This window comes from Rhinolophus ferrumequinum, chromosome 15 (assembly GCF_004115265.2).
Source record: "Rhinolophus ferrumequinum isolate MPI-CBG mRhiFer1 chromosome 15, mRhiFer1_v1.p, whole genome shotgun sequence".
NCBI lineage: Eukaryota > Metazoa > Chordata > Mammalia > Chiroptera > Rhinolophidae > Rhinolophus > Rhinolophus ferrumequinum.
This window is the reverse complement of record NC_046298.1, coordinates 17,706,786-17,723,321: the sequence shown is the minus strand read 5'-3', so window position 1 is coordinate 17,723,321 and position 16,536 is coordinate 17,706,786. Positions and strand designations below refer to the sequence as shown.

General features: G+C 51.9%; 2 protein-coding genes across 10 annotated transcripts in view; both read right to left on the bottom strand.

Moving 5' to 3' along the window:
* SLC7A6 (solute carrier family 7 member 6) overlaps positions 1-3,997 on the bottom strand; it is a 29,410-nt gene extending 25,413 nt beyond the window's left edge. For 2 of the 7 annotated variants that reach the window (XM_033128198.1, XM_033128203.1), the window contains exons 1-2: positions 3,165-3,425; positions 1,169-1,295 (exon numbers count right to left, since the gene is read on the bottom strand). The gene's annotated coding sequence lies outside the window, so the exon portion shown is untranslated. Of the gene's footprint in view, positions 1-1,168; positions 1,296-2,363; positions 2,752-2,923; positions 3,006-3,164; positions 3,426-3,837 lie in introns of those variants that run through there. The other 5 variants (XM_033128200.1, XM_033128197.1, XM_033128199.1 and 2 more) reach the window with 5 other exon arrangements.
* Positions 3,998-5,806: 1,809 nt separating this feature from the next.
* Positions 5,807-16,262, bottom strand: PLA2G15 (phospholipase A2 group XV). 3 transcript variants are annotated; one of them, XM_033129125.1, is made up of 6 exons: positions 15,878-16,253; positions 12,789-12,945; positions 10,288-10,406; positions 9,948-10,058; positions 9,354-9,578; positions 5,807-7,738 (listed from the first exon to the last, which is right to left on the bottom strand). In XM_033129125.1, the coding sequence occupies exons 1-6, from the start codon at positions 15,990-15,992 to the stop codon at positions 7,227-7,229; spliced, it is 1,239 nt and encodes a 412-aa protein (XP_032985016.1). In that variant the 5' UTR covers positions 15,993-16,253; the 3' UTR covers positions 5,807-7,226. The 3 variants fall into 3 exon arrangements, with proteins under 3 accessions (XP_032985016.1, XP_032985017.1, XP_032985018.1); XM_033129126.1 differs by having other exon boundaries at positions 9,948-10,046; positions 15,878-16,252; XM_033129127.1 differs by having other exon boundaries at positions 7,571-7,738; positions 9,354-9,453; positions 9,948-10,046; positions 15,878-16,262.
* Between the last annotated feature and the right edge of the window lie 274 nt (positions 16,263-16,536).

The window sequence follows — 16,536 nt, the reverse complement described above, 5'->3', positions numbered from 1 at the left end:
ACTATAATAATGGTTTTTAATTCATTTGCCTTTAATTAGTCACAACATTACCTACACACATTCTCAAAAAAAAGCAGTGGATTCTGTGTGAGATGCATTCTTTATACTGTCCCCACAGAGTAGATTTGCGGACCTTCTATAACAATGGGATGAAAATCACTGATACAAAGAGTTCATAATTAACCTACTATCTCCAGCTAGGTAGCCTGATATTTGTGTACTCTCTTTGAATTGGCTATCCTTTTGCCTTCAATTTTTATTCAAAAGAAATGATATGTGAAGATCACACACAGTTATCAGTCTCTCAGTCTGTCTTTCTCTAACACAGTCTTTGAAATCACTGTTGAAGAAAATTTCCATTAAATCAGTCAGTACCCTATAAATTCCTGTCTTAAAAACTTAGTATTAAACCCTGCTTGTAAGAACACAACACAGCTTTCTAACAGGTTTTCATCCTATTTTCCAAGCTCCTGCAGCAAGTATTAAAGGAATTCAGAAGACCACTAAAATTTCCTTATGAAAATTTAATGATGATACTATTACATGTAATTTTTTTTGGGGAAAAAGGAGGTTTCAAATTTCAATTACAAAGACGATTTTACAAGCTGCAGTTAAAAACTCTTATAATTGATGACTATGGAAAAAAAAAATTCTGTTGAGAAATACTCCAAAATCTTAACTGTGGTGAAAACACAGAGAACATTTTATTTTTTACACTTTTCTGTGTCTTATAAATTTTCCACAATGAATATGCATTGATTTTTTTTAATGCTTAAAGTTTAAATATATATATATTTATTGTGCTTGAATCAAATAACAAAAATTATGTGACTCATTACGTTGGTCTTTTTATGTGAGATACCAGGAAACTCAAGATCAAATTCAGCTCCCAATCTCTGAATAAATACCCTCACTTTTCAGAGTTATTTGCTATCTAGTCTTTTCAATAACTTTGGATTTCTATTTCTTTTTAACAACCTCATTGCATCTTTCATTATAAAGCACCACAATTACTATTTAGAAAGAGATATGATATAATAAATTATTTATATAATAAACAGTCCTTTTACTAGTATCATGTTCATATTGTACACAAATAAGATCCAAAAAAGCTAACAAAGCTTTACAAAGATCCAAAAAAGCTAACAGAGAAAGAAGTAACACTCACCTGGGAGGAAATATGCAAACATCACAGTTTCATTAGCCGCCTCATCATAAATGGTCAGGTACTGAGAAGAAAATGAAGTCTCCACAGCAAGGCCTAATTCCACTTGTCTGTTTTGGCCATTTAATCTCTGCAACAAAGATTAAAAGGCAACTTATCAAAAAACGAACCTCGTAAGCAGCAGGACAATATTTCACTTTGTGAAAAACAAAATCTAAGTTTTGCATGTCCAGCAGAGGCAGCACTCGATTAGTGAGAAGTTCCATCACACCCACAGTAGGGGTGTAACTGAAGCAACCAGCCCAAACACGTGTCAGAGAACTAGCTGGTCATCTCAAACATTCATGTCTAGACAGATGCGACTCCCTGAGTCCCAGGTCACCACCACACCGACCGTTTGCACCCCTTTCATAGAAACATATCCACATCCTGGAGAGGCTGTAGCAGAAAGCACAGAGGACAGAGGTCAGGAAATTTCCTGTATCAAGAAGTGCCAGGGAGGGCAGTCATATACACTGGTATTTATTTCTGGTCTGCAATAAAAAAGTATGTCCACAGCCAAACAGGGAAGGAGGAAGACAGGAAAAAACCACACTTGTGGTTTTTCCAATATTTGTCAGGAAAGGAAAATCAAATTTAAGAACACGAATGACAATATGAGACCAAAGTCAGGAAGTTTAGGCAGCAGCACACCACTGGCCCTGAGCAATGTGGGTAGCCTGGGCGTTTCCTAAAGGGCTTCACAGCAAGCAAACAGATGTGAAAATGATCTCTGAAAGCACTCACAGGCTTTCAAAAGTCTGCTCCTCCCAGGTCTTCAAATCAGGGAGCCACTTTCAGAGATAAGCCCCAGATGGCTCAGCAGTCTGCTACCGCGGGTGCAAGATTGATTCCTGCTACCGTATTTCCCCGAAAATAAGACCTAGCTGGACAATCAGCTCTAATGCATCTTTTGGAGCAAAAATTAATATAGGACCCGGTATTATATATTATATTATATTATATTATATTATATTATATTATATTATATTATACCCAGTCTTATAGTAAATGCTAGCAGTACTTCCCCCCCACCCCGCCCCATCCAGGGCAGAGACCAAATATTTTAACTGTGTTACCAAGCAAAAACAGCCCAGTGCACACAACAGGTACTCAAAAACACCTGTTAAATTAAACATTGATTCCTACTTATACTGACCATTACATAGTGTGGTTCCCAGACTGTTTGCTTAGTGCTTAGTGAAGAATTCTCAGAGTTTCACAAACATCTCCTTCCATTTATGACATGAGATGATCAAACAAGACAACAGGATGTGGAAACACTAGAAAAAGCCCTAATAACAGGAGCACCCCTTCCCTAGCTCCAATAGGCCAGCACTCCAAGCCCAACACTAGGCAATCCCACATCATCCCCAAGAAGCTCTGGTCCTGCCTTCCCGTCCTCAGAGTCTTGCACCCCAATATTTCTGAGTCTCACACACAGCACAGGTCCTCTTACCATCAGACTCACACTTAAGTACCTCACAGTCTCTCACTCATTGAGTCACCCTCACACTCAGGGTCTTACACACTCACAGAGTCATCCTCAGACTCAGTTTCACAGTTTTCCAGCCCAGGGTCTCTCTCTCTCTCTCTCTCTCTCTCTCTCTCTCTCTCTCTCTCTCTCTCTCTCTCTCTCTCTCTCTCTCTCTCTCTCTCTCTCTCTCTCTCACACACACACACACACACACGGAGCCTTTCTCACATGCTCAGTCTTACACTCAGGGGCTCCCCCACTCCGGGAGTCACACTTCCGCTTGAGGTCCCTCTTACGCGCACAGCGTCATGCTTTGGAACGCTCTCAGCCGTAGCGTCTCATGTGCCCCGGCTGGTCCACCCCGCGCCCCTTCCCGGGCCCACATCCCGCACACTGCGGCGCTGGCGGAGGCTGTGTGGAGAGTTCGGCCCACGGAACGCAGCCCTGCCCGCTAACCCCACGCGCGCGCCCGGGACCCGTTACCTCGCGGGGATCAGGTGCTACCAGGATGCCGGGTCTCGCCGCATGAACTCTCCCCGCGCCTGCTCAGTCCCCGCCCCCGCCACGTCACCCGCCGCCGGATCGGGATAGCGCGCGTCGCGTCGGGACAGGGCCTCCTGCTCAGCGTTCTTCGGCGGCAGGCCTGGCAGAGGCTCTTGTCGGCCCCAGCGATTTGGCGGGCCGCGCTGAGACACCCTTGTGTGCCGTCCAGATCTCTGCGTGCACTTGGCGGCCAGCCCCAAGGCCGGCTGCGCCGGGGCCCACGAGGGCTGTGACCTGGGCCCAGCCACCTTTGCCAACTGGAGTGACACTCCCTGACCCTGCACGGAGGTACTCAGTACTCTATACGGGACGCTGCCACGGGGAGCTCTAACCGGCCCCCACGCCCCGTTCTATGTGACCTTTGGCCTGGTTCCCACTCCCAGGGGAACCCCATACAGCTCACACCGGGAGTTCTACACAGCCTCCTTACTCGGTTCACAGCCAACTGCCTAGGGACCCTAGGGAGACGCAGACACAGGACTTGTCCCCCAGACCACCACACATCCATTGAGGCCCCCACAGACACATGGGCACTGCTGGGCTTCCATAGCCAATCCTGAGCCTTCCTGAGGCTCAGGCTGGAGGACATTCTTCAGTCCTCTTTTTGCCTGACCTGGCTGACACCCCTCAGGGGGCTGCACCCTCCTGCCTCTTTATGTCCCTCTGGTTGTTCCTCTTCCATGTCCTAGGGCTCTTCCTCTGGTGGCTATGGGGCTCTGTCTAGGGCCTTCCGACTTCAACGACTTCACCGGCAGCTGAGCCTTAGCTTCCTGTCCATACTTCAAGCATGACTCTCCTGAGCCATGGACTCATATCCCCCGGAAATGTGTTCACAACTGTATATTCTCTGCTTCCAGACTGACCACACCCAAACACTTGCTCCCCGCCAAACAGTGACTCAGCCAGAGGCGGACAGCACCCTGAACCCCTCCTCCTTCAGCCCCATAGACGCTGCATCTCATGGTTTTCTTCTCCCCAGCCTTAATAGCCTCCCAATCCCTATCCTGCTTCCTCCAACCCATCCCCACAGGGTAGGGGGTGCTCCAAAAATACAGATTGGAATGACTTCATAACTCCTCTGCCTAAAACCCTTCCATCTTCCTCCCTATAGACGTGAGATGAAAAGCCCTTGTGCTCTCTGCTTCGAATACCTTCTTTAGGTGTCGATGACAGTTTGTATATATTTGGAGTCATTAGTCTGACCCTTTGCCCCCTGGATCAGTTCCTCCTGCCTCCCTGGAGGCTCTGGACACTTGTGTCACACAGTGGCAGCCAGTTCACTTGTCCTTGCAATAGCTACACATACAACCTTCCAGCTCCCAGACCTCAGGCTTTGCTGTCTCAAACCCAGTTACAGCAGCCCACCAGCTGAAAGCCCAGTATGCACCAAGCACTGAATTGGATGTTCTCCAACACCACCAGTGTTCCTCAGGGCTACCCTGCAGGGTATATTTATTCATCCCCATTCTTCAAATGAGCAAACTGAGGCTCAGGGAGGTCAGGAGACTCCCCAGACTATTCAACGAGCTCATAGAACTCAGATTTGAAACCCGGTCTGCTGGTCCTGAAGCCTGCTCTGACTCCATGCCCTCTCTGCAGCTATGAAACCAAGGGTGACAGTTCAGCTGAAATGGGTCAAGGGTGAATGAGTGGCTGCAAGGCCACCATATGGGTGTGTGGGTGTCTGCAGAGTTAGGAGTCAGGCTGCGCAGGGCCTGGGGGTAAGGGTTTGCTCCCTTTCGTGTTGTCATCCTTTTACCAAAGCCGGTGATGCAGCTGGACCTGTGTATCCCTAGGCATCCTCACCCTCTCTAGGCCACCCCTTCTCCCAGGTTTGGCCAATAGTAATTGGTGTGGTGAGAGGGCTCAGAGTTCCCTCTAGTGGCCGAGAATGTATCAAGGCCTGAAGCCCAGGCTGGCCCTGCCCTATGGAGACAGGAACCGGGGCTACCACCTCAACTGGCCCTGGCTCGTGGCTCTGCACTAGATTTCAGGCCTGGGCCCCATTCCAATGCATGTTTCCCTCTCTCAGACTCTCTGTTTCTGTCTTTATCCATCTCCACTTGGTCCCCAGTCTCTTAGTCCTAGTCTCTGCCCCTCTCGGCCTCTGTCCATACCGGTCCCAGTCTAGTGTCTCTTCCTCCCTCAGTCTTATTCTGTCCCCAAAGCAGGACAGATGGTGGGCAGAGGAGGTGAAACAAAATAGAGGGGTGGTGTCTGGAGCTCTAGGTTCAAAGGATGCTGAGACCGGCGAGCTGAGAGAACAGACTGGGGAGTCCAGCCAGGGTGACCTGCAGGATTGTCCTTGGTACCCAGATCTGAGGTGGCATGTGGGGCCTGTGACTAGACAAAAACAGGAACTATATTCCAACAGGGATGTTTCAGGTCCCAGGAAGGGAAACAGATTCCAGAGGAGGGGGCAGGAGGATGAAGTCTAAAGAGGCACACAGGAGCTACGCTTTCGTGCTGAGCGCCCATCAAGGCCCCAGGAAAAGTCTAACCCCAGATTACCTACCTCTCTAGCCCCCTCACCCCTCCACTACCTCCCTCCTCTCATGCTCAGAGCAGAGCCGAGGCCAGAGTACTTTACAGCATCCAGAATACTTTTATTGCCAGAATCGAGGTACAGCCCGCTCCGAGTCCCGTGCAGGACTCACCACTCAGGAACGAAGGGAGAGAGAGATGCTGGGTATGTACACAACAGAGAAAATCCGGCTCCACAGAAACCTTGTGGGAGCGCAGCACAGTCTAGTCTCACCGTGGCTTTGGGGCCCCGCCCTAGTGGCTAGACCCATGTCTTGGCCTTTGGCTATTGCCGACTTGGAAACCAAGCCCACCACGGCAGATCCAGATTCTCCAGCCCTGCTATCAAAGGGAGATCCATGCAGCACCTCTGAGACAGACAGAAAACCCCCAAGGGGGCTCCAAGGCACCTGGCTCTCACAGGGGCCCACTCAAGTGTCTGAGCTAATCCCTACACACTAAACACCACTGAGCTGCCTGGTGGAGGTAGGTGCTGGGCAGGGTAGGCAGCAGCCCTGTCTCCTTTCAGCCCTGTGCCAGCCCACTTGGGTGCTAGAGAAACCCTAGGGCAGGGTGGCAACATGGTGGGGTTAGCAAGAGGGCAGTTCAGGGAAGCTCTGAGTCACCGTGGCTGCTCCCTTGAATTCTTTTTTCATGACGATCTAAAAGGCCAGAGCACGGGGCCTTGCTCTTCCTTGAACCACAGTCCCAGGGCAAAGGGAGCCAGCATCAATACTGCGGGAAACAGCCCAACCAAAGGGATCAGAGCTCCCCCCACAACTGGCTCGAGGGTGAGGGCGGCGTCTGCTTTCCAATCCTGAGCTAGGCTGTTTTTGGAGGTGAGGGAGGTAGGAGTGAATACCCAGGGCCTGGGAACCACAGAGGACACAACCCACCCCTGCCCGCAGGGGGAACTGGGCTGCCCCACAAAAACCACAGTCAGACTGTGGAGCAGCTAGGCCACAGAGAAGCCAGCAGCTCCAGCCACCCATGGCTAGTAGAAGGTCTACCTGTGGCCAGCGTGTGGGATCACCTCAGGGACCAGGTGCCCACCCCTGGGACTTTTGGGAATAGGGCCCACAGTTCAGCCATATCCCTCATGGAAGGCTAAGGGGCCAGGGCCTGGTGTGTGAATGTGAAAAGGCCACAGGGGTAGGAAGAACACATGGCCCCTGAGTTGAGGATTGGATCCAGGTGCCAGCCAATCCAACCGTGGAGCCAGTCCTGAGGTCACAATTCCATCAGAAGCAGCAGTTTTTCCATTAAGGGTCCCTCTAGTGAGTCCAGACTATTTCTTCCTTCCTCATTCCCAGAGAAAGAATAGGAAACAGTATTCCCCATGGCAGAGGTTTCATACTCCAAGTCCCAGGGCCATGGATGGTCAGTCACAAATTGCTAAACTCATGGGCTATGGCAGCCCTGGAGGCCAAGAAAAGTAGCTGTGGCTGAGCTATTGCACAGCCCTGCCTAGCCCAAGAATCAGGGCTCAAGGAGCACGCGTTTCAGATAGGCCAGGGTAGTGGCATTGGCTAACATCTCAATGTGCTCGCTGCCTGGCAGTGCCTGCAATGATACTTGGTGCTCCTGGCGGTTGCGCCAGGTCTGGCACTGCAGGGCACTCTGCAAGTTCACAGTGCCATCGCCATCACCAAAGTAGATTTTAGGGTCGCTGTCCGGGAAGCTCTCATAGTAGAAGGAGTCTGGCGTGGGGACACCAGTGCCATAGAGGCAGTGCAGCTGCACGCCAGGTGGCACCATAGCTTCAACCAGCCCCTCCGTGTCCTGACGCATGAGCCAGCCATCGTCAAAGCCAATGTCCTGGAAGAAGCGCTGATAGTCGCGCAGCGTGTAGTTGGTCGTGGGTGTGCGCACAAACACCTTCTCAGGGGACCAGGTATAGTTGTAGGGCAGCAACCAGCTGGTAGAGACGGCAGACCGCTGCTGCTCCCGGATCTTCAGGGGACTAATGACCGGGATCCGGTTGTTGTCCCCTGCAGAGAGAGGGCTCCAATGAGTGTGCTGAGGAAGGCAAGCTGGCGGGGCATCATGCTCACCCCCAGGGACCCTGCTGGACCCCAGCCAGTGGCCCAGTCAGTGCACCAACATCTCTCCACTGTGACCATTATAACTCCCATGCCTGCACTGGCTTTTACTGTTTCCCTTTATTTTTGCTACATCCGGGAAGCACCCAACCAAGCCTTGTTTCTTTCCTTTTGCATTTTGTCACCTGGGGTTTAGGCAACACACACCCACATGGTATGTGACTTATCACTGGGCCTGTGGACACTGACCTTATGGAAGGTGAATCAGCAAGTGGTCAGCTCACAGGCACGTTCCTCTTTCTTTTTCATTTATTTTTTTTATTACATTGAGCTATGTAAACATTCTTCCTTGGCTTAGGCCTGCTGCCAGCCAGTCCTGGTCTCATACCAGTCACCTACCTGTCACTGACCTGGACAGGGCAGGAGAGGAGGCTGCAGACAGAGTGAGAGTCCTTCTCACATGGGAATGCCAATAACACAAACACACCCACCAGCCGGTGAGACCTCCAGAGGTTGAGCTGGAACTTGGGAACAGGAACCTCTGACCCTGTTCAGGACCCATGGCCATCCATCATCACTCTACCTCTCTGACTGACCATAGAAAAACAGCTCTGCCTGGTGGGGCCTGGCTCTAGGACCTCCAAAGAAAGGGAACCCCTTAGCTAGAGGTCCATGACTACCACCCCTCCCCCACCCCCGCTCCTGGACTGCCAGGGCCTGAGAGAACAACTTCCCAGCATCTGAGGCAAAGCTCTAAGAGGACTCACAGGGAAGCTGCCCAGCCAATCCAGGGTCACTACTGGGACGAGCACTGGTCTGATCTGATCACAACAAGCAGGTCAGGCAGTGCCAGTGACTTGAGGGAGAAAGCTCATCAGATGCTTGGCACAGCTCTGCCTCATGGCTCCTAAAGTGAGGGGCCATGGGACTCACACCTAATCCTAGCAGAGGGAGGAAAGCCCTATGGCTGCAGCTGGCAGGTTCTGACAGTTGTGAAAAGGCAGGTGGACTGGGGAAGAATGGGGAAGGAGATGGTTTTCCCAACTGCCTAGCAAGCAGGCCCAAGCAGATCTGCACCTGCTTCCTCCCTGTGTTGCCCACAAGGGTTCCCCGCTGCTACACATGGAGTTGTAACTCATAAACAGGAAACTGTAGTATAGTCTTCCTTCTCTGGGGCAAAGATGGAATGAAGTGAGGATGGGGGTAAGAGAGAGGGAGAAGACTCCCCAAAGAACTCTGGGTCAAAGCAAGTCAGGCCACCCAGGCCTGAGCACAGTGTGTGTACACATGTGCACGAGCAGCTGTATGACCAACAGTTCTGCCACTCCATGTTCATGCAGTAAGATAGTTACACAGACAATAAGGGTCAACCAGAGAGACAACATTAGGAGCAGTGTTGGATTCTCTTTAGCAAAAAGAGGTATTTCGAAAAGAATACCATTCTAGAGAAAGAAGGGTTCAGACCCAAAAGAGAAGTGAGCATGGCCCAGGAGGATGCTGTAGAGGGAATGAGAAAATGCCACCCCCAACACATCCCCCCATGGTGGGCCAGGCAGGGGCTTACCTGAGGCCAGGACGCGCAGGGTCTTGGCCACGCCCCCCCAGGGTGCGCCCAATGCCACGAAGGCACGAATATACTTGTCCTTCCAGGCCTGTGGCTGCCGCTGCAGAAAGTAGAGCGTGTACATGTTGCCCATACTGTGGGCAACCAGCACCACAGGGCCCCCATACAGCTGGTGCATCGCCTCGATCATCTCCTGGAGGGCCAGGAAGTAGGGCCCGTTTTCATCTGCAGGCCAGAGCCAGGCAGGGGTCAGGCAAGAAGGGTCCTGGCACCTGAATCACTGACTAGTGGGGAGAGTGCTAAAATCCCAGTGGGAATGGGCTGGTTTTCCCTCAGGTGCCATGAAGGTAGGAGACAAAGGGGTTCCTTTTCCCCTCCTCAGACTCACTATCATTCCCCAGGGCTCAGAGGCCCAGAAAGCCTGGGGAGAGGAGTGGGGAAGGACAGGACCGATTGACCAGGGGTGGTAGCTGTCACCACTGGGCGAGGCACCAGAGGTCCAGGTGTAGGGGAGAGCCCAGGGCCTGTGGTGGCTGTGACCTCCCTGTCCCCACCTCCTAAGACCTCAGGTAGGAAACAAGGGTGACCACTTACTTGGGGCTCGGCGCCAGTCGTAGGGGGCTCCCCGGACATCCTCACCCCGTGTGTAGCCCCAGCCCACAAGGCTTTCCACCATTGTGTGAAAATAGGAACCTGTAGATAGAACTGCATAGGATTACAGAGGTTGCAGTCAGTGTCACCACCTACACCACCCTTGCCAAGGAGACTGTGACATCTACTGCAGGGAGGTCCCTGAAGGAGTGCTCTGTGCCCACATCGATCAGAGACAGGTCACAGGTTACCCCTTCAAACAAACAGGGTTCCTCCTGCTCTAGGAGTCCAGCAAAACCTCAATCTGGCCCCATTCCTGGAAAGCATGAGAAGGGCTACATACCAACACTGCTTTTGCTGGGGTCCAGGAACTCCAGTGAGAAGGTCTGCCCAAAGCCGGGGACATGCACATCCACACCATCAGGAAACTGGGTGGCCCGGGACGTTCTGTTATACACGAGCCTGTCAGGAGGGGATATTGAGCTGGTGACACAGAGGTAGCACTGAACTTGGGTGTCTCTCAGTACCGCCCTGTGTCCTGAGCTGTACTCCCTTCCCATCCTCAGGTTTGGTCAGATGTATAGGGGAGACCAGAAAGTAACTGTGGGGGTTCAGAGCTAGTCACCGGAGATGTGCTTCCACGGTGTACAGATTATTTTGAGCTAAGGGCAATTTTAGCTTGAGTCAGGCTCAAGAGAAACTTCTGTCCCTCCCTTTAACTAGCTAGAAGAACTTGAATTAGGAGCCTTGCCCACAATAAGAGATTATCAGTGATCTCTTTTTGGCCCACCTATATGGGCAGGGCAAACTTCTATTTATTAAACATCTGCTCTTCGTATCATTCTGCAATGAACCTTTGAAGCCCCCAGGGCATCTTACCTCATCCCTTTCTGTCCCTGAACTTCTCGTGCATGTGGGGCCTCTGATTCTCTCATGTACGTGGGATTTCCACACATGTATAATAAGTTTGGTTATCTTCTCTTGCTAATCTATCTCACATCTATTTGATTATTAGACCAGCCAAAAGAACCTTGAGGGTCAACGAAAGTTTGTTCCTGCCCCACATAACAAAGCAAGTTTATAAAGCACAGATCAGAGTGAGGACTCCCACCAAGGCTCACTCCAAAAATTGACCCCAGGACTCCCACTGAGACAATAGTCCCTTCTTCTCAATGTCACCCACCCCGAATGCAGGTCTTGGTTCTGGCTGAGAGAGGGAAGTGCCAGGCCTAGCTCTGCCACGAAGCTCACACTTGACCCCAAAAGGCAGGGAGGCTAACCTCACAGGCTCCTTCCGCTCATCCCTATAGACCCAGGTCCTGTCACTACTGCAACACATCACAGGGCAAAGGAGACAGTGAGAGCAGCACACGACAGAACCAAACCAAGAGACAGCCAGCTCCTTGGCTGCTACGTGGGTGGACAGGCAAAGCTGGGGTAGTGGGAGCAGGAGGAAAGCCTTATGCCAGTCCTGGAACCTGCTCTGGCCTCCCTTGATACCAAGGAGGCAAATGTGCCCGAGAGAACATAGGCTCGACCTGGTGGGTCTGGGTTCCATCCTCCTTAAAGATCAGCCAGAGAAAGCTGACAGGCTCCCCCACATTGACCCAAATAATAGGTCCTGGTGGCCTGCTATCTCTAGGGCAATCTGTAGATTATCCGAATGGCCACTCAGCAAAGTGCAGAAAATAGTTCTGGAAAGCAATGCAGCTCTGTGTTGGATGAAAGTCTAAATAGGTCACAGGAGCAATGAAGGTAGACGAGCCCCTCTTGGTATCAGCCCACACCTCCAATTGGCAGTACCTGAGACCATGTCTCTGGTACAAAAATAGAAATGCAGATCAACAGCCCAGAAATAACTCTGATCACGCACAGAGGAGGAAGAGTCAACAATGCCGGCCTCTTTTAAGATTACGACTGGGAAAGTAAAGCTCCAGGAACAAATTTTAATTTGTTAAGATTACATTCGGCTCACACCTTTATTGAGCACCAGTTGTGCTCTAGGTTCTACTGCTATAAAGATAAAGGAGATATAGTCCCTGCCTTCAGGGAGCTCAGTCTGGGAGGGAAACAGCTCAGGGTCACACAATTCTAGGTTTGAATCCCGGTTCTGCCCCTTATGAGCTGAGTGACCCTAGGCAATTTTGTAATGGATTTGAGCTTCCAGATTTCCTCCACTGCAAAACAGGTTTGAAAACAGCACCTGTTTCATAGGGTTGCCATAAGACTAAATGAAAGTATATAAAATGCACAGTGTGTATATATTCAATAAACAGTAATTCTTATTATATGGAAACACCCTTGGAAACAAAGTTTCCGGAGGATCAGAGGAAACAGGCAGGTAGCATGGGGGAAGGAGAGGTTAACAGCTCAGGAGTGGCAGGGACCTAGCTTAGGTTTGAAAGGGTGAATGGGAGGGAATTTATCAGGCAAAGGGTATAGAAGTAGATTCCAGGTTGAAAGAACAGCATCTGCAAAGGCATGGAAACATGGTATGTCCCAGGAAGAACAAGAAGCTGAAGGGGCAAGTGTGGCCAAGCCAGAGGCAAGGGAAGGGGTCAGGGCCACATTGAGGCTATGAACAGGGGCTAAAGCGTAGAAACCAGGGTTAGGGCTTGAGGCACAAGGCATGGAAAGGAGAGGGTACGGTCAAGAGCAGTGGGAGAGGGAAGAAAGTTCTGTCTGAGATTGCAAAAGGTGGTGCCTACCAGACCGAGGAAATGGGAAGGGAAAAAGGTCAGTGACCTTGCGGTCTCTTGAGGTGGGGGTGAGATGGAAATGGACTCTGGAGGCCTCTTTAGGTTGAGTTGTTGAGCAGCACCCCGCCTGCGCCCCAGCTCCCACCTGATATTGTCAATCCAGCAGTCAATGATGACAGGCAGCAGCAGTTCGAGGTTCAGCCAGAGTGTGAAGTAGCTGTCCGTTTTTTTGGAGCAGAGGTAGTGCACAACCTTCGGCTTGTCCAGCTTTGCCTCCAGCTGGTTGCCCAAATCACCAGGCACTGTAGCAGGGCATAAAGCATTCATGAGACCCTGGGTCCGACAGGCTGGCACCTTCAAGGCTTGAACCCAAAGGCCTTCCACCCACAGCCACCCCACGCAACAGAGTTGGCAGGGCCTTGTTCACTCTGACCAAAGGAATGAGAAACAGGACAGAGCACTGGGCTACTTAACCCATCAAAATTGAACCAGACAAAGCACTCCAAGACAGGCTTGTAGAAGGAGCCCATGAACAGAAACACAGTTGAAAGAAGCTCATCCTGGCACCTGCTGACCTACCAAAGTCCCCAGGACTTGCTAAAGGCCACAGTCCAGTAAGGTTTCACAGGGCAGATCATGTAGAGGGCCCTAGCATCTCAGCACCCTTGGACCAAGTGTTGGAGATGGCTAACCTGAACCAACACACCATTCTGGCCATAGCCCAGTGGTGGGTGGGGGTGAACAGGCCTCAAGGATGACTTCTCTCTATCCAAGCTGGCCTATCGAGTCTACACAGAGCCCTGGGGAGCCTTGTGACACTCAAACCTATACCCGTTGCTTCACTGTCCAATATTCAAGGCCCTTTAGGGTCTATTTACTCTCAGGGACCTTTCAGGCTTCACCTGCTCCCACATGCCATGCTCCCGACACCTCCCAAATTCATTCCCATTTAGGATCCATGATCACAGAGTGAACAACCAGAGCGTGGCTCTCCTAGGCATTCACGGGGCTCAGACTGTAAACCCAGCCCAGCAGAGGGCACACCCATCTGCGCACCATTTCAGTGTCCTCAGGTCAGCCACGGGAGGCAGGCATAGCAATTGCCTTCACCTCCTTTCATGATGTAGGTGCAGAAGTGGGGAGTCCCCAACATGACAGGCTCTGGATGACACGCCCGTGGACTGGGCAGAGGAGTGCTGAGACCTTGGTAATTATCTCCACCAAAGGAAATGGCTGAAAGAGGAAGTCACCAGATCTGCCTTGCCTGGATGTCTTTTACTCTGGCCAGGCTGCGTGACCTCTAAAAATAGTATGGTCACTTCCTGAGCACCCTTGTGCCTAGAACTAGGACAAGAGCCATCCATGTGTCTTTCACCTCAAGTAACACTGAAAGAGAACGTCATTATTATGCTCACTTTACAGCTGAAGAAACTAAGGCTGGGAGAGGTAGAGATGGCTTACTGTAGACCCTTCCCCCTGCCGAGGGTCTTCTTCTGTGTCACTTTTCTGGCCTCTGCTTCCTCTACCACCAATTTGAGTCCCGCCCATAGAGGCTGGTCACCCTTGGATGCTGATCCTTTGGTGGCCAAGGGCAGGTCCCTGCTCTGTGCCCAGGAATAGCTTGTCCACTGCCCACCATGGGTTTTCCTGGGATTAATACCAACAGCCTCACTCTCTGAAAAGCTGGGCAGGTCAGGATTTCAGTTGCTCTGTGACTCTGGGTTGGGCCTGAAGCTCCTCTGCTGTGACCTAGGATAACCAAGAACTCAGTACATTAATGAGTGCAGTTAGCACCAATCCAGGAGAAAAGGCTGCATGTCTTTCAAGAACCACACACTTCCCAATGCCACACCCTTTATACCCAGAACTCCTTAGGCCCACCCATGGCTCCCTGAGGGCCCCCAGGATAAAGTCCAGATGACCCAACCAGTCATGAGCTTACATAAACCACTCCAACCCGCACAACTCCACTCTAGAGAGCCTGGACAGCCTCCCTCCCTCTAATATGTAGTTCCCTCTGCCAGGAACTCTCTCCTGGCCACAGCTCCAGCTGCTTACTCCAGGAAGTCTTCCCTGACTGGGTCAGTGGATTCTCTGTGCTTGCCCAGCACAGACCTCATCTCTGGGGATTATCCTGCAAGTTTAGGGAAGGCAGGGCCAAGTCTGCCTAATTCCCATAGTGAACCTGGGCCCAGCATCCTCCTGGAGCATTTCCTGGCCCCGAGCTCATGGTGGGGGATTCCTTAGGACCAAACTGCCTGCCAATCCTACCTTTCTATGATCTGCATCATCCCCTTTAAAATACTCCCAGCAGAAAGAGCATAGGGGTCATACTGCAGCAGACTCAGTATGTAACATATACCTCAGCATGCCTCTGCCTTCAGGAGTCCTGGCTGCTCACCGACACACTACTTTTGGGTGAGAACGACAGCCTGCATTAGGCATTCAAGGCCCTCAAGACAGAGATCTCATCTCTGCCCACCACCACAAGGAAACACTGTGGCTTCTGTACAGTTACAGAGGCCAGGATCAAGGAGCAGGTAAGCAGGAGAGGTCTCCTGATCCCAACATAGCTTAGTTCAAGCAGGTCTGGAAGGGTAAAAGTACAGGCATGCTTCCTGACATCTGTTCATAGCCACTGTCCCAAGTCTTACCTGTCTTTAGTCATCCTCAGATTCCCTAGGGCCTTCTCCCTCAGGCACAATGTCACCCATTTGATAAGTTTCAGGGGAGCCCTCTCTCCTCAAAGGAGAGCAATCCTTTCCCAAAGAGCTTCCTCCCAGCAATGCCCTCTGTGTGAGGCTGGAAGGGTTGAGGGAGGCAGCCTCCTAGCCAAGCCCAAGTTAACGCTAAGTCTCCTGGGGGCCAACTCTGAGGCCACCTTTCCCAGCACTGGCCCTCAGGAGTGGGGCAAAAGGACCTGTTTTTTGCAACTGAAAAATGGGGATAAGGCGAGGCAAGATTTGGACCTTTTGTGGATAGGATAACCGATGGAAAACTGCACGGTAACCTTCCCGCTTACCCCCATATTCTACAGGGAATGTGACAGAGAAGTTGACCACACCCGCGCCCAGTATGGCGGGAGGTGGAGGACCAACCCAGGTGACACGACAGTCATACGCTCCCCAACTCCGTGCTTAGAACAGATGCAAACTGGGAAGACAGCCCTCCCTCTTGCTCCCTGTCCTGCTCGACGCACGAACGAACAGACCCAAGACTGGACGCGAGCCTCACCCAGGACCACCGGAGGGGGACGTCCGGCGGGGAACGCCGGGTCTGCAAACAGCAGGAGAAATAAGAGGCCACCAGGGAGCAGGACTGCGCCGTAGGGGCAGAGGCAGAGACCCATGGCGTGAGAACGTAGGTCCAGGTCCGAGGTGAGGATTCAGCGCTCCGGGCTCGCGCCTAGGCCGGAGCGCGGCGACGCGCTTAACCCCGCCGCCCGCCACCACCCACAGCGATTGGGCCAATCACGATACACCTCTCTCAAACGGCCTGCCAATAGGGACTCACCGCCAGGCGCGTCCCTCCCAGGCTAGCTTGCCGCCCCGCCCCTGCACATCCCGGGCCAGCTCTCTTGACCATGCTGCTTGCCGAGCTCATCGATCGATCGAGGCTCAGCTTGGCTTCTACGCTCTCCGCCACCTACGGGGCACATCCAGCCAACCACTGCTGGGTACCCAACCCAGTCCTCCGTACTCGAAGTTTATGCTCCGCAGCGCCTCCGTGATCTGGGATCTGGAACAGGTCGGGCAGAGCGGGGATTCAGTGCTTGCCGCTGCTGAGCGACCCGGGTCAAAGCAAGGGGAAGGAGGGAAGTGAGTCCCAGGCAGTTCTAGGGCCTTAGGGGACCAGAGCTGATCAGGACCTTTGCGCAGCCCCCATACTGGTTC